Source organism: Schistocerca piceifrons, chromosome 3 (assembly GCF_021461385.2).
Source record: "Schistocerca piceifrons isolate TAMUIC-IGC-003096 chromosome 3, iqSchPice1.1, whole genome shotgun sequence".
Classification (NCBI taxonomy): Eukaryota; Metazoa; Arthropoda; class Insecta; order Orthoptera; family Acrididae; genus Schistocerca; species Schistocerca piceifrons.
Genome location: NC_060140.1, coordinates 193,753,055 through 193,775,391, shown reverse-complemented (window position 1 = coordinate 193,775,391; position 22,337 = coordinate 193,753,055). Strand labels below are relative to the sequence as shown.

The window sequence follows — 22,337 nt, the reverse complement described above, 5'->3', positions numbered from 1 at the left end:
ATGATCAGATTTATGTGTACGGAGAGTGTAAGAAGGATGCAGTTCATTCTTGAACGGAGTATGCAGCAAGATATCTCAATAGATTTCAGCCATCTTGGCAATTATTTATCAATCCCTGGAACCAGTTATGTGAAAGTGGTAGTGCAATGTTTTGACAGCATACCAGAATGAAACAAACGATGACAGAAAAGGTGGAAATTAATGTTCTTGCTGCTGCTGCAATTGATCCACACATTAGCTCCTGCACTATCACACAAGTAAGTGGTATAAGTCAGACAAGTCTCCTAAGCATTCTCCACCCCTACCACATCTCACTCTGTCGAGAGCTGCATGTTACGGTTATGAGCATTGTGTTAACTTTTGTACAAAGGCATTAAGACAGTGCACTCCAGACGTATCATGCATCTTTTTTAGTGATGAAGGCACATTTTCCAATCATGGCCAAGTAAATCACTAAAACTTGCACTATTGGTTTGTTGACAATCACTGTTGGCTTCGTCAGGTGGAACATCAGCATCCATGGAGTGTAAACATGTGGTGTGGGATGGTGAACCACCAGCTCGCACTAAACTGTAATTTCCAAGACTTCTGGTAAGAAGATTTCTTTACTTCCAACAACAATCACAGCATTGAGTCGAAAATCGCAATTTGTATTTGACTTATGTAACACTTTTATTGACACCAGAATCTGTTTGTGGAAACTCTTAAATCCTACAGTTAAACAGCTTTTGGAGAGGTATGCAGATGAATCTGTGCACAGTTAGTCAAGTTTGAAAAAATGTTAAGTGAGTGTTATGGTGAAGTAGTGAAAATCATTAAAGATGAAGGAAAAAATAAAATGATACGGATTTCAATTGACAAGTCAGCTGATACTACAGGTTGTTTTATTACCAGTGCATTGGGGGACAATTACATCCTTCAGAAGATAAACCATGTGCTCTCATTTACAGCAGAGTATCTAGAAAAAATTTACAATTCAGCTATTGCAAAGTTATTTACCAGTTCATAAAGGTTACCATGACCTGAAGAAATTCTGTATGACAGTGTATTACTTTTCATCTCAGATGCTGCACCACACATGAAAAAGCTGGAACAACTTTAAAAATTGCTACTTCCAAACATGCTTAACTTGACCTGCATAGCACATAGTTTCTACAAGACATCAGAAGAGAGACAAAGTTGCTTCTGAACATTGACAAATCAATTTCCAGTATTATGATGTTTGTGAAAGCCCACTCAAGGATTCACACATTTCAAGGCTTCGCACCAGATATGCATCTGCCTCTTCAACTTATCATAATGAGATTTTGGAGGGGGGAGGGGGGGGGCTGGCTTTCAGCAGCAGTTTACTATGTTTCACATTTCGTGAGCAATCTAAGGTGATCATCGCTCTGGAGGTTGAAGCATCTATAACTGCAGCAGCAAAGAAACTTTGGGGGTGAGAAGTGACTAATTTTCATTGCAGCCAAGTTCAGTTTAACTTCCATTCCAGCCAAGTTTGGTTTCCTGCCACAAGTGATCTGCCAGCTTCAAGAAAAAGGGCAGCCATTGATTTTTCAGTGAAAGTTGTGGAGCTGTGAAAAAATAGGACAGTGTGACAGGGAAATGGGGTTCACTAGTCACGAAAAGTGTAAAATGGTGTTTTAAAAAAATCCCAATTTTGACAAACTTAGAAACATTTTAAATACTCTATTAGGTGACAATTCTAATGCAGTAGAAGTGGGCGCCCACAATAGTTCAACATTTTAGATTTGCCCCTGTTACCTCTGTAGATGATGAAGAGTCACTTTCTCATATGAAAAATGTCTTGACACGACTCTAGAAAATTTAAAAAAGCATTTGACTATCATGTACAACCAATAAGATGATACGGCACTGTAATGTATAGTCTTACAAGAAACACTTTCAATTTTCTGTCAATCAGAATTAGTATTTTGTTTAAAGCTTTAAAGTTACTCAATACAGTATTAACATAAATTCTCTGAAAAGAGCGATCTTGTAAATAAATAGGCATTTTCTAGATTGCCTTTTATTGCCTATTTTAGCTATTTAAAATGCCTTTTTGGCTGCCTGTTTCGCTGATTTATAACGTCTAAACTTCCTGATTCTGGAAATGACAATCATAAACCACTACTTTAGGATATATTTCGAGTTAACTATCATAATCTGTTATACCAAACAATGGAAAATCCAGGATGGAATGTAACAATATTATGAAAAGGAAAGTAGCGGAAATGCGGAGTCACAAATAGGCACAACAAAAAGACTGTGTCACAATATAACCTTTCAGCCAACAAGGCCTTTGTCGATCTCTCTCTCTCTCTCTCTCTCTCTCTCTCTCTCTCTCACACACACACACACACACACACACACACACACACACACACACACAAAAAAACTGCAGCCTCTGGCAGCTGAAGTCACGCTGTGAACAACAGCAGCAGTGCATGATGGGAGCAGCAACTGGGTAGGAGTAAGGAGGAACCTGGGGTGGGAAGGGGAAGGAATAGCAGGGTAGGGGTGGCTACCATCACGCACTGCTGCTGTTGCTCGCAGTATGGCTTCAGCTGCCAGAGGCCACAGGTGTGTGTGTGGGGGGGGGGGGGGGGGGGTCTATTGTTGACAAAGGCCTTGCTGGCTGAAAGCTTATGTTGTGACAGTCTTTTTGTTGTGCTTATCTGCGTCTCAGGGTCTCCACTATATGGAGAGTAGCAACTGTTCTTTTCATAATATTGTTATACTTGGTTTGTCTGTAATAAGGTACAAATGACCATAATTTAAAAAAAAAACTTTTTATTTATTATTTAAAATTCTTCCTTCTCAGTTACACTTTGTAGTCGGAGTGCACTAATAGCTTCTGAGACCACCAGTTATACATATACTCAAACAATAGAGCCCAATTTATAATAGTTGTTCAAATACTTTAAAAAGAGAGCCCAATTTATAATAAACACTGTTTGTTACTTGTGATAGAGCAAAAAGAAATTTCAACTCTCAAATCATTTGCAGAAGAGATGACTAATAAAATGAGTTTTTAATTTTGACTAACTAACTTCCAGTTTATTTCTTGTCCTGTGAAAGAACTTAGCAACAGAGGACAGAAACATAATCTGAAATAAGAACTAATAACAAACTGGCTCGACAGAATATTTGTTTTCTGTTTTGTCGTGTCACATCACGTCAAGCAACCTGCAGTTCTTACAAGAATAATTTTATTGGCTACAAATACCAGTTAGAAGCAGGTGTGTGATTTTACAGACCCTTGACGTGGCAGCTGCAAAATGTGCTGTTATCCGCTTTGAAAACTGTTGTTATTCTTCACTTTTTCATAATAAATACTTTATTTACTTTAAGTCATAAGTCCAGGAGGAAATGCCAAATGATAATATGAAGTGAAACAATGGATGCTAATGAGGCGATACTTTTAAGGTTATTTTTGTTCTGCTCATCAAGTTTGTATATACAAGTGTTATTGATATTCATCTGGGTCAAAGATCTAAGACATCAAAACTGCACCATTTCTTGAAATACATCCAGCAGTATCATCACTAATATACCAATAACACTTGTTGTTGGCAGTACAAGTACATTATTTGCCACAAACACTATGAATTAGGTTGAGGACTTGCAAATGAAAACTGAGGAAAGTTTCCAACCCATTTCTCATACACAAACAGCAGTTGACCAGCGTTGCCTGGTGAAACATTGTTGTGATGCCTCGTGTAAGGAGGAGAAATGCGTACCATCACGTTTCCGACTTTTGATAAAGGTTGGATTGTAGCATATCGTGACTGCGGTTTATCGTAGAGCCACATTGCTGCTGGCGCGTTGGTTGAGATCCAATGACTGATAGCAGAATATGGAATCAGTGGGTTCAGGAGGGTAAAACGGAACGCTGTGCTGGATCCCAATGGCCTCGTATCACTAGCAGTCGAGATGACAGGCATCTTATCAGCATGGCTGTAACTGATCGTGCAGCCACGTCTCGATCCCTGAGTCAACAGATGGGGAAGTTTGCAAGACAACAGCCATCTGCACGAACAGTTCAACGAGGTTTGCAGCACCATGGACTATCAGCTCGGAGACCATGGCTATTTTTATCCTTGACGCTGCGTCACAGACAGGAGCGTATGCGATGGTATACTCAACGACGAACCTGGGTGCACGAATGGCAAAACGTAATTTTTTCGGATGACCTCAGGTTCTGTTTACAGCATCATGATGTTTGCAACCGTGTTTGGCGACATCGCGGTGAATGCACATTGGAAGCGTGTATTCGTCATCGCCATACTGGCGTATCACTTGGCGTGATGGTATGGGGTGCTTTCGATACACATCTCTGTCACCTCTTGTTCGCATTGACGGCACTTTGAAAAGGGGACGTTACATTTCAGATGCGTTACGACCCGTGGCTCTACCCTTCATTCGATCCCTGCGAAACCCTACATTTCAGCAGGATAATGCACGACGACATGTTGCAGGTCCAGTACGGGCCTTTCTGGATACAGAAAATGTTCGACTGCTGCCCCGGCCAGCACATTCTCCAGATCTTTCACCAACTGAAAACGTCTGGTCAATGGTGGCCAAGCAACTGGCTCGTCACAATACGCCAGTCACTACTCGTGATGAACTGTGGTATCGTGTTGAAGCTGCATGGGCAGCTGTACCTATACACGCCTTCCAAGCTCTGTTTGACTCAATGCCCAGGCTTATCAAGGCCATTATTATGGCCAGAAGTGGTTGTTCTGGGTACCGATTTCTCAGGATCCGTGCAACCAACTTGCGTGGAAATGTAATCACATGCCAGTTCTAGTATAATATATTTGTCCAATCAGTACCCGTTTATCATATGCATTTTTTCTTGGTGTAGCAATTTTAATGGCCAGTAGCGTATATATTGGCGGTTCCACAATTAGATAAAAATATTTTTAAAATGTCAATGCTGTCAAGTAACTGCGAGTGGAGGACTTACAACGTAACACATAACATTAAAATTCTTTTATTGTTTTTTTAAACAAATATTCTGCAACTTGGATAATAAGGAATAAGGAGAGTTGGAAACTCAATAATCTACTTTTTAAATGGAGTAATATAAGCAAAAAATCAATATTTGACAACTCACTCTAATAACAAGACATAAAAGTTATGTGAAGCTGCTTTATAGCATAACTTTCACATCTAACCATTGATCCCTCTCCTTACACAGAGCAATAAGGTATAAAGAAGGCAACAGTCCTCTCCAACGACCTATATTCTGCAGTGCTAGCAATGGGCATCCAACTTCAGACTGCTTCCACACATGGCAAACTGTGTGCTTGCTGGCATCCCCATTTTCTTCACTAATATCTGTTAACTTTGTTGCACCAAGGTTCTGTCTGGCAAAGCAGGCAATTCTTTTGAACAACTCAGCAAAATGATGTCATAAGGAGGGTGTTGCAAGACATGTCAGTAATTAGGTGCTGGTGCAAGAATACGTACTCGGCACGTTGACATTGCAGAAGTCAACCACAGGGCTTCTGAAAGGAGAAGACCCGCACCATTACAATACTGCCAGGACTGTCAAATTGCCGATATGACAGGAAAAAAAAGAGCAATGGTGTTATAGTTACTCAATGTTTGGGCCTGACGCCTTAGCTTGGAGGACATAACTGCTATCGTTTCAGAAATGACAGTGGACCAGGCTACCATATATACAGGTACCACCAAATTTAGAAATTCAGTCTCAGACATTGTTAGCCATTAGTCACAAGGGAGGTATGTGCCAGTCTTTGAGCCAACACTGTCAATGATCTGCTACTGCCGGACACTGTTTTCACTAACCACTAGCCACTGTGTGCTAAATTTGTATGTTACCAACTTGGTGCCTTTCCACTGACAGGCCACACACTTGGTAGCTACCATCTGCTGCCAGCCATGTTCCTGGTGGATCAGAGTTCCAGCATGGGCCATCTATCTGCCCAGCCATCACTGTCCAATCATGCAAATGCTGTCATTGTTCATCAGCCTGTGAGAGCACAAGCATCACCATCACCCTGTGCTGCTGCCACCATCCATGACACATGCCACTCCTCTCCATTCCTGATTCAGCACTACAGCCCCTGTGCTCATGCTGTGGCCAGCCTATGTAGTGGGGAGCATTGGCCACCTTCTAGGTACCATCTTTGTAGCTGTAGCTTGTTATGAAATAAAGTGATTTTTTTTTCAACAAGTACTTTTCCCATGGAAAATCATCACCTGCACCTGACATCACTGCAGCCACACCCAGGGTGGTGAGTTGCAGATATCCTGACCTTATTGCCTACCAGCCACACCTTTCACCACAGCAGTCACTCATCCCATCCTCTACATTCGATGACAGAACTGGTTGCTGCCACCTCTACATCAGCAGCTGTAACGTGCTGCATCAACATGCACTAGGGTTGTGGTATGTGTTGTTTTGACATGCGTAAGGTAATAATCAAAAGCAGATATTCAAACAGAGAATTAGTTACAGTACAAAGTGTTGCGTTAGTATTATATTTGTATTATATTTAAGTGGCTTCCTCATCATTCTATTTTGGTATCTTGTCATTTGTTTTTTGTGGAACTGACCAATGGTCCACCATATCAGAGTCAAAGACACATGGTGTTGTCTCTGAGGAAACGCAGAGCACGTTAGCATCTCAATTATCTGCACTGAGAGCAGACAATGTGATCACATGTGAGCAAATAAAAGGCTATGGAAGGGAAAAGGGCTGTACCCAGTTTACCTACTCCCATTTACATAAAGATGAGACAGATGACACGAATGGTTAGACAACTTGAGGGTCTGCGGATAAGAAACAATAGGCATATAGAAGCACTTGAGAGATAAAATAAGAATAGTACCTACACAAAAGCAACAAGTCAGGGAAACAGGTTAATAGTGTGAGTTTAACTGAAGCAGGAGGGAGTAAGATTATGGGATTAACAGCTCCAATATCTTGGGGAAATTCACGGTGTGAAGGAACTGATAATTACAGACAAAATAAATATGCGCTACACTGAAGTACATGATGATGGTGTGAATAGCAACACGGGTAGACCTAATTAGGTGGAGTAGTATCTACATCATTTGGAGATAATAGGTATTGTGTACAACCCGGGGAGCCTAGACCAGGTTTGTCCCTGAATGGCCAAGCACCATGAATACTTGTGCCAATGATTTTCGCATCATGCAGCGCGCAGGTGGAGATGTTAATTTTGCTGTAAACGCTATGAAGGATATACATGAAGCTATTAATCATTTTAATTATGTTACAAACATTGTGGATAAGGAAGTGATACATATGCATTTATTTCTGACAGATGTAGATTTGTCATCACTTGTCACATCCTCTTAAGGGCGGAGAGGGGAAGGGATATAAAAGAGGAAAAGCACTTGTAAGAGGAGTGACTGGGCTGGCAAGGCCGAATCCTTACAGAATATGTGCCCGAGGATCAGGAGGTTCTTAAAGTTGATGATACTTGAATGTAATATGCACTAAGGGTAAGGAAGAGAGAAAGAAAAAAAAATTGAATGAAAACTGATCCTTCACAGTGCGCATTGGAACTCAGTGGGACATTGTTCCAGCTGGTGGAGACATCTGCCAATAATGCACTGTCACAAGGTTCTCTTGTCATAAAGGATGAACCAAATGAACACTGTAACAGTCGTTAAGATTCTGTTCACATGATATAGTGCTGAAAGGTACAAGGAACCAGAGCTTTACAAGGATTCAATCTGTAATTAGCTTTGATGAAAGGGGAATAAGGGAAATTACCAGTCAACATATTACATGTAGTAGCACCACAAGTGGTTTTTTGTGTGAGTGTAGTTTTTGGGGTGTGTTCACGGTAAAAATGAAACAAACACTTCTGCTGCAAAGACAAAGTTTCAAATGTTGCACCAAATAAGTGGGTAAAGGAGGCATGAAACAAATTATGGGAAATGCCAAGCATGAGAAATCAGTTGAGTAGATCCATTTGCTCTTAAATGATCTGTTAAGGGAATTTATTAAAAAGAAAGGGTTTCATAATTTTATTTTACTGGTTGCCTGTGTGATGATTCAGTGTAATAATGCCTTTGTGTTAAAAATTAGGTAAGTTCAGTGGTCAAATGGCAAGTCAAGAGGGACGCATTACCATGGGTAATTGCTCTAGCATGTACAGCAATACCGTGATCAACAATGTAGCAAAGTCATGACAATGAGTGTCTTGATTACTGGTATCATCATAGTTCTGACTCTACTTTGAGTAATCTGTATCTATTTTAGATGCAAGCTGCCCCACACTTGAGCTCATGCATCAGTTGCCAAGGAGACTGGCTTAATATTAGGAATAATAATTACATTAATAAACACTCAATGAAAACTGTGGTTCACTCTGGATTAGAATAAGGAGAATCAGAGAATACTGTATATGTATGTAAAACTGCGAAATGTATTGTTAAGAATTTTTCCAGAAATGTAAACAGATGATGATCCCACGGACTCAGTCTCCAGAACAGGAGAGGTATGTTGTGCAACAATTCCACTTGGTGAAGCAGATGACCCTTATGTGCTACGGAGGATGTCACAAGATACCTCAGTAACTAGGTACACTGGTGGAAGAACATGTATTCAGCACACTGACATTGTAGAAGTTGCCCCCACAGCTTCTGAAAGTAGTAGTTTCAACACAACTTACGTACTGTCAGGTCTGTGGAGTCGCTGATACAATAGTGAAACTGAGCAATGATATCAGGGTTGCTCAAAAGTTGAGCCTTGCACCTGGTCTTGGAGGGCAAAACTGCCACTGTGTCAGAAACGATATTTGACCAAGCTAGCATATATGCTGCCAGAATTACATGCTCAGTCTGCCATCACCAGGCGCTAGTCACAAGGGAAGGTTCGTGCCAGTCTTCAAGCTAAGATGAGTCAGCAGCTGCCATTGTCTGCCTTCATAAGCCACAGCCTACTGCAGCTGCCCAGCCTTCAACATCTGAGTGGACACACACTGGCCCTATTCTTCACCCTGTGTTGTGCAGGTTCACGCTGTCACAGTTGGCCAACATCCTACACATGCACACAACACTGGCATCCTCCATGTTGGAGCCACGGTTTGATCCTTCTTGGCTAGGTACACTTCGTGCTGAGCAATGGGGGCAGGCCAGTTGCCATGGGCACTGATGCTGTCTTGACACAAACTGCTCCAATCCAGTCCTCATACAGCACTACAGCCATCATGCTGACAGCAACACCTTAACAGCTGCTGCCATTACTGTTGCTGAACGATGGCACAATGCACTGTCTGTCTGCAAGGCCAAGGCCAGCCTATGTCTCTGTAGCTGGTTATGAAATAACAAAGGGGCCTTTCCAACCAATACTGATCACATAATGGATCATCACCTGGCAACTGCAACCAAACAACTGCAGCCATACCCAGGACGGTGAAGTGCTTACATCAGCAATCTCTTGAACACTACAATGATTGTACAACGTGCACTTGTATACCCTCAAGTCTACTGTGTCACCTAGCTGCACCACTGTACGTGGAGTGTTTGTTTCCGTAAATGGGCCCCTGGGATGTGAGCACATTAAGTACATAATTCCCTTATTTTTGGATCCAGGCTATAAACCAGCATCATACCTGCCTAACAACAACAAATTGACTGATAGTTGAGCATGGAAGAGAATGATGATATCGGTTCTCCATAACCCGTTTGTGCAGTATGACTGAGTGCAACAGCTGTGAAATTAGACTTGCATGTGATCATACGTCCACAGTTAGTGTGCAGTACTGATTATATTTTGCAAGATCACATAATAGCTCAGCACTTTTCAGTTTATTTTTGCTGCCAGCTCCAAGTAGTTTGCTGTTTGAAATAAATACATTCCACAGGGAACAGAATGAAAGCAAATCTACATTTATGGACACAATTGTCATTTACACATGCTGTAATTAGTATCCAACACACGTTAGCAAAATTACCACAGTACACTGAATGTCTGACCAATCTCATTCTCTTACTGGTTCTCACTGCGGTTGTTGTCTTGTAAACAATGAGATGTTAATCACTATTATTTTAATTCATGCATAGTGAAGTTAGAGCTATATATTTCACTTTTTTGTTCAACCAATGTTGTTATTCCTTTTGTTAGTAATAAATTAATTTTTAATTGTATGTAACCAATACGAGAAATTTAATATGTTGCTCTATAATCAAAAGGAATGGCTATGTCTGCTCAACAACAAAAAATACAGGCTGAAAAAAAATATATATACATATACATAATACACAAATATTCCACACGTCCAGGGCCTCGCTGCGATGGAGCATTTCCTTTCACGCCAATCACCTGCCACCCTACCTAAAACCTCTTTCCTCATCACCTTAGCCAGCTTCATCCTGACCCACAACTTCTTCACTTTTGAAGGCCAGACATACCAACAATTAAAGGGAACAGCCATGGGTACCAGGATGGCCCCCTCGTACGCCAACCTATTCATGGGTCGCTTAGAGGGAGTCTTCTTGGTTACCCAGGCCTGCCAACCCAAAGTTTGGTACAGATTTATTGATGTCATCTTCATGATCTGGACTCACAGTGAAGAAGAACTCCAGAATTTCCTCTCCAACCTCAACTCTTTTGGTTCCATCAGATTCACCTGGTCCTACTCCAAATCCCATGCCACTTTCCTTGACGTTGACCTCCACCTGTCCAATGGCCAGCTTCACACATCCGTCCACATCAAACCCACCAACAAGCAACAGTACGTCCATTATGACAGCTGCCACCCATTCCACATCAAACGGTCCCTTCCCTACAGCCTAGGTCTTCGTGGCAAACGAATCTGCTCCAGTCCGGAATCCCTGAACCATTACACCAACAACCTGACAACAGCTTTCACATCCCGCAACTACCCTTCCGACCTGGTACAGAAGCAAATAACAAGAGCCACTTCCTCATCCCCTCAAACCCAGAATCCCCCACAGAAGAACCACAAAAGTGCCCCACTTGTGACAGGACACTTTCCGGGACTGGACCAGACTCTGAATGTGGCTCTCCAGCAGGGATACAACTTCCTCAAATCCTGCCCTGAAATGAGATCCATCCTTCATGAAATCCTCCCCACTCCACCAAGAGTGTCTTTCCGCCGTCCACCTAACCTTCGTAACCTCTTAGTTCATCCCTATGAAATCCCCAAACCACCTTCCCTACCCTCTGGCTCCAATCCTTGTAACTGCCCCCGGTGTAAAACCTGTCCCATGTACCCTCCTACCACCACCTACTCCAGTCCTGTAACCCGGAAGGTGTACACGATCAAAGGCAGAGCCACATGTGAAAGCACCCACGTGATTTACCAACTGACCTGCCTACACCGTGATGCATTTTATGTGGGAAAGACCAGCAACAAACTGTCCATTCGCATGAATGGACACAGGCAGACAGTGTTTGTTGGTAATGAGGATCACCCTGTGGCTAAACATGCCTTGGTGCACGGCCAGCACATCTTGGCACAGTGTTACACCGTCCGGGTTATCTGGATACTTCCCACCAACACCAACCTATCCGAACTCCGGAGATGGGAACTTGCTCTTCATTATATCCTCTCTTCCCGTTACCCACCAGGCCTCAATCTCCGCTACTTTCAAGTTGCCGCCACTCACACCTCACCTGTCATTCAACATCATCTTTGCCTCTGCACTTCCGCCTCGACTGACATCTCTGCCCAAACTCTGTCTTTAAATATGTCTGCTTGTGTCTGTATATGTGTGGATGGATATGTGTGTGTGTGCGCGAGTGTATACCCGTCCTTTTTTCCCCCTAAGGTAAGTCTTTCCGCTCCCGGGATTGGAATGACTCCTTACCCTCTCCCTTAAAACCCACATCCTTTCGTCTTTCCCTCTCCTTCCCTCTTTCCTGATGAGGCAACAGTTTGTTGCAAAAGCTTGAATTTTGTGTGTATGTATGTGTCTGTTTGTGTTTCTATCGACCTGCCAGCGCTTTCGTATGGTAAGTCACATCATCTTTGTTTTTAAATATATTTTTCCCGTGTGGAATGTTTCCCTCTATTATATATATAATTTGAAAATGAATAAATTAAAAAAATTATGCAACTGACAGCTTATACTTCTGCTTTTGTGATATTCACAGCCTTGAAAATTATATCTGGTGTAGTATATCATTCGGAGTGGTGCTCTATACAAAATTTCAACACCTATTTTACGCACAAACTTTATCTTTTCTTGGTTGTCTTATTTATTTGTTGTGAACATCACACACCTTGATTGTTTGCTTCTGCCTATTTCAAGACTGAATTTGAATGGTGGATTTGAGTTAATTGGTGGTTTTTTCTGTCACAATTTTTTTCTTATTTCTTAACATTATGTTAAAATCTGTTTTAAGCAAAGGTGAAATGTAACTTAAGTACAAGAACCCACTTAAAGAGTTTTCACAACTGCTACCAACCCTAATATTATATCCAACTGTCCATGGACCACTGACTATGCACTCAAGACATACAACAGTTTCTGGACCTTCTTTCCTGTTTCACATTCACTTTTCTGCTATCAACCACAGTGCAGTAGACACAAGACTTCTCTTTTATCTCGCAGTTTTACTGTCAATTAAATATTAAGGCACCCAAAGTCAATAGCTCACCTAAAAATTTGATTTTGGATAATCAACTTATATCAAATCACAAGATGTTTTCATCAAAATAAAAAGCTGAGCAGGCAGAAATGAGGTATTTTCAACAAAATGTAAAGCTGAATGGCAAGAAAAAAACAATAGCTCAACATCAGATATCCAAAAATGGTTATTGTCAGAAAAGAAAACTCTGATCACAGGAATCAATACTGTGATCAATAATCATATTGTGATAATTTCTTTATGTTATCTTTCTGTAAGCAATATGTGGGAAACAAATGAAATATTTTGCAGAAAATGTCTTCCAAGCTAGTCATGGAGGATAACACAGGGCACTGTTTAGTTTGTCTACTGGGAAAATTACTACTAAGTTGTACATATGACATTAACACAAACAATTCAAAAATATTGCAGACCACATGCAACTCCTGCATTCATCTTATTATTAGGTTACACTGAAATATGAAATTTATTACTAAATATGAAATTTATTATTTTGCCAACAGGCAGCAGAACACAGATTCCTTGTTGCTTACATAAAAAGATCAAAAACACTGGTCCTTTCATCCAAATATGGGGACATTTTAGAAATAATTCACCTATCAATTTCATATGGAATATCTGTAAACAAACATTGAGAGGTGAGGTGGATAATCCTACAGTGTAAGAATGATCATCTCACAAACTAACAGAAAAATCCTGGTCATCATGTTTACCAGGTATGTCCAAAAACCCACTTAAAACAGGATGTAGTTTCTACTTTTTTTTTCCTTCCACTTCACACATCTAGAGTATACTAAAATGCTATCTTGATCCCAGTACCATTGAAGTGTAGGGCTGACAAAAATTCAATTTTCAATATTTCACACAGTTACTGAATCAATTTAAAATGCTGTCATAATCTGCTCATTAAGATGTATAATCTAATGTGAAAAGGTTAATACAATAAGACAAGTATTACAATTAGAAGCCATGTGTTTGCCTTGAGGCAGTGTAACTGATGGCATGCAAATACAAAGACTTCATTAATCCAGTTTTTGAGAATAAGAACACTTAGCAACTTCCAACACAAACTTTGCACATAATTCAAAAGCTTTCCTAGGCTGCCTCTTACTTAGATGCATAAAGACAAATATTTAATAGATTAAATCATTTGTAAAGTCATCAGATGCTTGACAATGTTTCTTTTGCCATGACAGTAAGATGTCTGACGTGTACTCATAACAAGCTGCAGAGTTATACCATTGTCAGTCACTGTATGCTACCTGCCTGACAGTGGTCAATTCATAATGTTAACATACTGCCCTCCTTTTCCACCATGAAATGATTTGCCCAGCAAGGAACTACAATGATCTATAGTCTTTTCCTACAAACATCCTGAAAATCAAATAAAATTTCTGAAAATTCTATGCCTTGTAAAGTTGCAGTTTTGATTCACATTCCTTGCCACCCAATTTTAATCATATTTTGTAGGTCATCAGGTTTCTCTCACTGTTTCAAAACTATACACTGCACACGTTGAACCATCACTTTGTTTCTTCCTCTATGAGTTATTATGACTGTAATTTTTAAATGACCTCAATGAAAAAAGTATCTACCAATACAATTTTCAAGCTGTATTGCTCCTAATGCTTTATGGGGTTGGCACATTGTTCTTGGCAATGTTAGCGGTAGTGGGCTGTCAGATGCCCTTCCTATCACCACACATGCATAGGGTGACCCCAAAAAAACTTCCCACATTTTAAAGGAAAATACAACAAAATGAAAGAGAGAGAGGAACTTGTTTATACAAAAATATACAATGGATATGAGAAGCGCAAAAGATGCTTGGTAAGAGTTGTTATCTGTAACCAATATGCATTAAAGGACAAGGCCCGATATCTATCAACAACTAAAGTGTAATGTCTTGTGGAACAGCTGCCATCTCCATTTGAATTACTCTCGAGGTCTGCAAGAGTGTGGGGCCAATATGCATAAACCTTAACATCCAGGTGGCCTTAAAGAAAAATAAATAAATAAATAATAAAAAATCACTTGGAATCAAGATTTGGTGAACAGGGCAGCCAAGCAACATCCCAGCATAATGAGATTGGTTTTCCAGGAAACGGATCTCTGTGCACTCTTATCGATAACCCTGCTGTGCACTGCAACAGCATCTTGTTGGAACCACAAATCACAGTTATCTTGTTCTAAGTTCTTAGGTTGAATCTGGATGAAATGCTCAAGTATGGCAACATAATGGTGGCATGCTACAGTAACGGTTTCACACTCATTTTTAAAAAAGAAATATGGACCAATAATGCCACCTCTGTAAATTGCACAAGAGTCATATTATCAGAGTGCAATGGTCTTTTGTGCAGGATTTGGGGGTTATGACGAGACCAATAGCCAAAATTTTGTTTGTTTACACACGACCACTTCAGTGGAAATCTGCTTCATCATACACAAAAGCATCTTCTGGGACCCTTTGAAGGATGTACACTAATTATTGTTGGCGGCATTAAGTTCTTGGACAAGCATAATAGTAGTAGTTGTGTGGTGAGAGAGAGAGAGAGAGAGAGAGAGAGAGAGAGAGAGAGAGAGAGAGAGAGAGAGAGAGAGAGAGAGAGAGAGAGAGAGCGCACTTGTGCTCCCAAGGAAGTCAAATAGGTGCAGCATGCTTCCTTGCAGAACACTGGGAACTGCAGAACAGATTGTCTCTCAGCTTCACTATTGTCCAGCATATTAGCAGTTTTTGGTTGAACAGATGGTTTCACTTCCAGAACTGAACACATTGTTAGGAAATTCTTGAACCACTGCGAGACAGTCTTCATAACAGGAACAATTTTATTTCACAGAACAGCAAACCTTACATGAAAAATTCTTTGCACTGCAATCACAGAATGATTGCTTTTGAAAAATTTTCAGCTGAATACACATGATAAGCTCCTGACCAAACGATAATAACGAACAAACATGGCAGGAGAGAGATGAGTGACACCACTTCTCTTGCCCTTCCAATTTGTTCCCTCTCCCAGTGAAAAAATTACAGCCAATCAAAATTTGGGAGGTTCTGTTGGGTAAATGGGGTTTTATTCGCAGTCATAGTGTCCATTGTGTCATTGCCACAGATTATTGCAGAGCAATTCATTCATAACACATTATGTAGTTTACAAGCTGTTTTCAATACCATTTCATAGTTTTTAATAAATCATTTTCTATTTGGAATATTTTGTCTTACTCATTTTCAAATAGAGTTTTTTGGGCCATCATTAAGCACAATTTTAATATCTCAAATCTGTGTACATATCTTACTGTTCACTGGATTACAATATTACATGTATTTTGCAAGTAAATTCTTTCATAAGAAAACTAGTTACCTGCAACTATAGCGATGAACTGAAGCCTTGTTAATATAACTGACTGCAAATATTACTCATCCATAACTTGAATACAACATGAATAAATTAGCTCTAACATAAGTTGTGCCACACACATTCCAGTGAAAGGCAGTAAGCAGGAATGTCAAATGAAACCATCTCTTACATTCATCTATAAGTGAAACATATGGCATACAAGACTGTGGTAGAAATACTGAAAAATTTTAACTATTACCCTTGTGAAGAACTATGCCTAGAATAAAAAGGTTTAAGAAATTAAAGAACAAGTTTTTAGAGTAGTATCTAGGAAAGACATACAGCTACCCGTCCTTTCCAAATGTAGAGATTATGAAGAAAAGCTTATCCCAACATGTCCAAACGCTTATAAGCGGAAATTTCTCCCGTACTCCATTCTTCATGAATGGAGCAAAAAGAAATAATCACAATCTACTGTGCAAAGTGCCAGTTTCTCTTCATGTAACAAGATTTGCAGAGTACAGCTGTAGATGTACGTCGTCACTATGTACAAGAATACAAATTTTGCATAGTGCAATGAAAAGAACAGCCTTCTCACTGCAAAAGTTTGATGTCTAGTTTCAGTCATTAAAAGCAAAATAAAGTGACTGATACATTTGGCATATGGTTCTGTAGTAAATACGAAAATAAAATATTTCAAATGCTAAGGATGCACAACAAATACCACACAAAGGATGCAGAGGGAAGCATTGTGTCACTCCAAAAATCAATGAAAGGAGATTAATCCTTTGAGACAATTTACATTAATGTTCACACGATATTTAGACATTCAAGAAATGTCTGAAATGTTGAAGCCTAAATATACTGTACACAGTGTTAAAAACTAGCAGATCATAGATATTCTTTATTTTAGGTACAGGTACACTGCATACAGTGTATTAAGAAATTTTATTTTAGTCAGAGCATAAATATTCTTTATTTTCGGTACATGTACAATGGTTAACTGTATTTGGACAAGCTTTTTTCCTTTTTTTAATATCTAACAGTTTGTTAATAGCTGAAGCTAGTGTATGTCTATTAAAATTCCATGAAAGAAATTGCTAACCATTCATGTCCTAACTTTTTAGCTTCTCTTGCACTTTGTAATGTCATTTTGATAAGTTCTGTTATAAGAATGTTGTGTTGCAAACTTCCCAATGTAGCGGCTGCTTAGTATTTTTCCCCCCTTTTCCTTGTGCAATCATAATTAATATTCTCTCACTTGAAGTTACACTTGTCATTTTATATTTCGAATGAAGTCATCACAATATTAATTCAGTGGTATACTCATTTCAGACATAAGCAAATACCTCACAGGAAAATGAGTCATCTAAATCAATGTCTATAATGTTCGTCATCAAAAGAAGGTAACTGATGTGACTATTTTATTTAAAACATGCAATTAATGATACCAACGAGTTACAAAACACAAAAGTATATTTACTTGAAATTAATACATGTTTTAAGTAAGAGCTTGATTTTTTCTGCAAAACAAAAATTATGTTCAAGCTGTTTACTATTACACAAATGTAATTATTCTTTGTACAGCAAATATGTCAATAAGAATATGAACTGACTGACTATTCATTCATGCCACATGCCACCATTCTTCCAGTAGGCCTAATTGTTTATTTTATACTATGGCAAAGCTACGCAGCTATGACATCCTCCTGGAGGGGGAAGTATCACATGAAAGTCAGTTATTGATGTGGGCAGGTTCAGATGCAAAGAACTGATGACACCAGAACACAGATGCTGGTATCAGAATATTCTGTCTGATGGCAACAGTTGAGAAACTTGACAATGTTACACACCAAAACCATACAAAACAGTATCAATTGCACATGCTGATCACTCAAAACAATGTATAAGATGAGGGTTTTTTGTGTTTGCTGACATCAGCAACTGTACCACCATTTTGGTAATTCCAGACAAAACTAGCAATACCAACAGTTCATTAACATTTGGTACAAAATTAATTTCGATTTGATTGCCTATTTTTAATTAACACAAACATCTGAGTTTTGAAATTCAAATATATTATATTAGTCTGATCAACACTAGGCTATACACACTTAAATGATATTATAAAGCACGAATCAGCAGTCTTTTAAACTGAAAGAGAACGCAAATGACATTAAAGATAATATAGTAAAAACATGCACTTAAGTTTTTTTCATTAAATATTTGATTGCCATCATTTTAATGTACAAAAAGTCAAGGATGGCATACTCTAATATCCCAAATTTGTAATGTCAGATTTAAGTGCACCATAATCTGAACCTGCACCACTTTAACTTAATTACATGCATATTTACAGTTATTGCAACAGGACAATATATTTACAGTAATGAATTACGGCTATCAAGCTAAAACATGAGAGTTATAGGTATGCAACATACCTTCTTTATGTTCACTCATTTTTCTCTTTGCGATCATTTGGTCTTTAACATTTCTACTCCTCTTCCTTTGCTCCTTTTCATGAGTGTTTTGTGAATCCAGTGACTGTGGGTCATTAGAGTAACTTGACTGAAATGAATTACACTTTGATGAGAGTTCTGGATTAGAACTAGAATTTCGCCTCAACTGAATTGTTGATCGCTGAAGACTTTTCCCTCGGCTGTCTTTTGCATTTTTCTTCTGCTTCTCTGGTTCGTCTTCCTTATCCAATTTTTGTCTTTTCCTCTCACTTCCTTCATCTTCCTGATGACTGCTGTCCCTGGACATCCATTCAGTTCTTTTTCCTTTGCTTCTCAGGTTTTCAGTGTCAGATGTGTCAGAAGTTACATCGGATGTATAACTGCTTTCTTCCCAGTCTTCATCCTGCTGACTTTGTTTCAAAACTTTAGTACTGGTACCAGATATATCTGCATTTTTAGTAATTCGCTTCCTGCGCACTTTCTTCTGTGCATCTGTATCTGTGGAATTTTCAGTGCTTTTGCTTTTTGTAACAGATATTCGTCTCTCTTCATTAAGGAATTTCATGTACCCATCCAAAAATCCACTACGATTTTGTAAAAAATACTTTTGTTTTGACATCTTAACATCTTGTTCAAGAGTCATTGGACTGTAAACAGAACTATCTTCCAATAGACATTCTAAATCATCCTCTATGTTAATTAAGGTGACTTTTCGATTTATTTCATTAAAGGATTCTGCAAAATCTGATGGTTGTTGAGATGCAGACTTCATTTCTGATGACATGTTGACAACCTCTGAAATCTGTCGAATGCTGTCAGAAGATTGTTGAACACTAGGAAGATCTGTAACAACTGGCTGTGTCACAGAAGCTGTTGCAGACTGACATTCATTATCAGACTTATCAATGGAATCCTGAAATGTATCTGATCTTTGTTTGAGTACATTTTCACACACTACACTTGCTTTTGGTGAAACCAACTTTTCATTCAAAGAATTGTTCCTTGAATCAGTATCTTGTTGCTCTCTATTTCTGTCAATGTGTGTGACATAGGAGCTGGCACTGTTTTGAGTCACTGCCTCTTCAGCGGACACTAGTTGCTGTCCTTCAGAGGTGGCCCTAATAAGGTGAGAAGAATGCTCTTTTGTCTGAGCCTCTGTGAGTTCACCAGTAGATAGTAATCCTGTACACAGAGGTTCACCTTCTTGCTGTAGTGCTACACTGTAACCTGTGGCAGCATGCTTGTCAATATCATTACTCGCCTGCTCACTACAGGATGAACTGCTTTCAATATAACCTTCTTGCTCCATAGATACTGAAGGCTCTAAAATGTCCTGAGGTTGGAGAAGTGTTGATGTCTGTGGCAAATTGGGTGTTTGCACTACTGATAACATGGTAGCGGTACTACTATTTCCACCATCTCTCTCGTTGATGCATACCTTATAATATGGACTGGATTCATCTTCAACACTTTGTTCCTTCATTTGTAGTGTCACGTTTTGCTTTCGGCAGGTATTATCTTGCCGATTTCCTTTTCCATGCAAACCACTGTCTTCGTTATAACCATCTTTGATGTCACATTCATCTAATTTTTGTCTCTGTGCAACACCTGTTGAGCCCGATGTACGATTTATTACATGGTGACTAGGGATTTGTGATTTAGGCAGTACTCTTAATGAGTTTGTTGAGCATGGCTCACTGTCTGCAGAATGGCTTACTATTTTTGGCCTTTCATCAACAGTAGGGCATTGCCGTAAAGACACCTCTGGAGACAATGGCTGGACATAAGATGCAGAAGGCACCATACCTACTGGACTGTGGTAAACAGGATACGCAGGACTCGAAGCATGAGCATGGGGGCTTGGATTGTGGCTATGGGGACTGGGATTGTGACCAAGGGGACTTGGAACATGACCACGAGGACTCTGAACGTGACTGAGAGGGCTTGGAACGTGGCTGAGGGGGCTCGGAACATGACCAAGAGGGCTCGGAACATGACCAAGAGGGCTCGGAACATGACCAAGAGGGCTTGGAACATGACCAAGAGGGCTCGGATGCGACTGCGTACTAGCTGGGCTTTGTGTTTGTGTAAGATTTCCACAATCAGACTGACCGTGTTTCAATGAATCATTTGCAATACAGAGCAATGGCTCAGAATAAGATTTTGTTTCTGTTGTTGAAAAAGATGGTGAACTACCATAATTGGCACTATCAACAAGGGAGCTGCTGTATTGCTGCATATGAAATGATGCATCACTGTTAGGCTGACGCTTATGAATTGTTTGCTGTAATTCACCAAGGGCACGTTTGCCATGCTGCTCTTCTACACCAAGACTTGTTGGAACTGACCCAGAACTAATACTAGTTGAACATGATCCACCATTTTCATTGCGTGTAAAGGTAACTGTTTGTCTTCCATTATTCAATGGAGAGAAATTAACAGGCGGAGATTGACTGTGTTCTTCTGGTAAAGGTGCTTGTGTCATGTGCTCAGAAGAATTAAATTCTGAATACAATTTCGTATCAAGTGAAGCTTGATGGTACGGTGTGGGTAGCTGTGCAGGAGAAACAAATCCTTTTCCACTGCTAACAAAATCAGAGACCCCTGGTAGTTGCTGCTGGCATTTATTGTTGTCATTTCGATAAGTTGTTGCACAAACAACTGAAGTACTGTCCCGAGATGAGACAGCCCCTACATTACTGAATGTTGCTGGAGAATGCTGATAAAATGTGGCACTAGTTGCTGCACTGGAGGCAGGTGTAAAAGCTGTTCTACCAGGGGACAGTAATGTGTCTGGTTTCCTGATCTGTATTTTATTGTAATCACTTGAAGATTTACTGTATTCCAAAGCTGGTGAGAGCTGAGAGTTCATATTATTTAAATTCTGATTTGGGGTAAATTGTACATTGAAGTCTCCTTCACAAATGGAACTGCCCTTCTCCACCCCATTTCCAACAGTTTCATGTGGTAATATACCAAATGGACTTGGTATTTGGACATTTGTCTGATGTGACCAAGACGGGGTTGATGATAGTGAGGATGGTGATCCTGCTGCCTGCTGTTCAAAATATGTGCTACTCTGTTGTTTTTCTCTGACTCTTGTTATTTCTGATTCAAGTGCATTTTGCTTGGTCGCTGAAGTATGTTGTAAAGAATGCTTTGAAGGGTTACTTGTGGCACAGGGGCCATAATTAGCCAGTTTTTGTTCAGGATGGTGAAATAAAGTTGAGAAAACTGGATCATACGATCCAGACGTTTGTGTAAGAAAGCTCCCTGAGCCAAATGCTGCTGTCATGGAAGTGTGGCCCATGAGTTCTCTGTTAGGCATGCTAGTAGAACTATGAGCAGTTTGCAAAAGAAGCTGGGAATTTGCTGATTGCAACCCTGTTACTGCTGTATTTTCCAAACTGTTGTTCCCTGTTGGTGAAGCATGATGGGGGGATCCAAAATTGCCACGTCCACTAGGAGCAGTCCCCTGATAACTGCCTGCTGTACCCGTTAGCCTAGTGTATGAAGGATTATATGTTGCCCACGGCCCCAATGGATCCATTGCTGTTCTGTGCCTATGACAATTATTTCATATCTTTCCAATACTAAGCACTCTACAACATGTAGAAATATTGTGCAATCCCTTCAAGTGCCCAAATTTGACTCAAGTTTGCAGTGACTTGAAAAACACTTTGAAAATGATGCAGTTCATTACAACTCTTCCTCCATGATTGCAGCACATCCATACTCCAAGAGTAGTCCATAATGACTTACTGGCCATATCAATGCACACTGCATTTTTGTATCACCTGCAAACAATAATATTTATAAAAATTCAGCCTTTCACTCTTCTGTACATTAATATAAGGATAGTTACTCTAAAAACATCCAACAAAACTCACCACAACAAAAAAACATGAAAATTA

At 39.8% G+C, this 22,337-nt stretch overlaps 1 protein-coding gene across 4 annotated transcripts in view; it reads right to left on the bottom strand.

Moving 5' to 3' along the window:
• LOC124789325 overlaps positions 1-22,337 on the bottom strand; it is a 133,344-nt gene that overhangs the window by 110,036 nt on the left and 971 nt on the right. For all 4 annotated transcript variants that reach the window (XR_007016113.1, XR_007016114.1, XM_047256641.1 and 1 more), the window contains exon 2: positions 18,406-22,220. Coding sequence is in view for 2 of the 4 variants with exons in the window: in XM_047256641.1 (XP_047112597.1) it covers positions 18,406-21,973 (3,568 nt within the window). In the remaining 2 variants the exon portion in view is untranslated. The remainder of the gene's footprint in view (positions 1-18,405; positions 22,221-22,337) is intronic.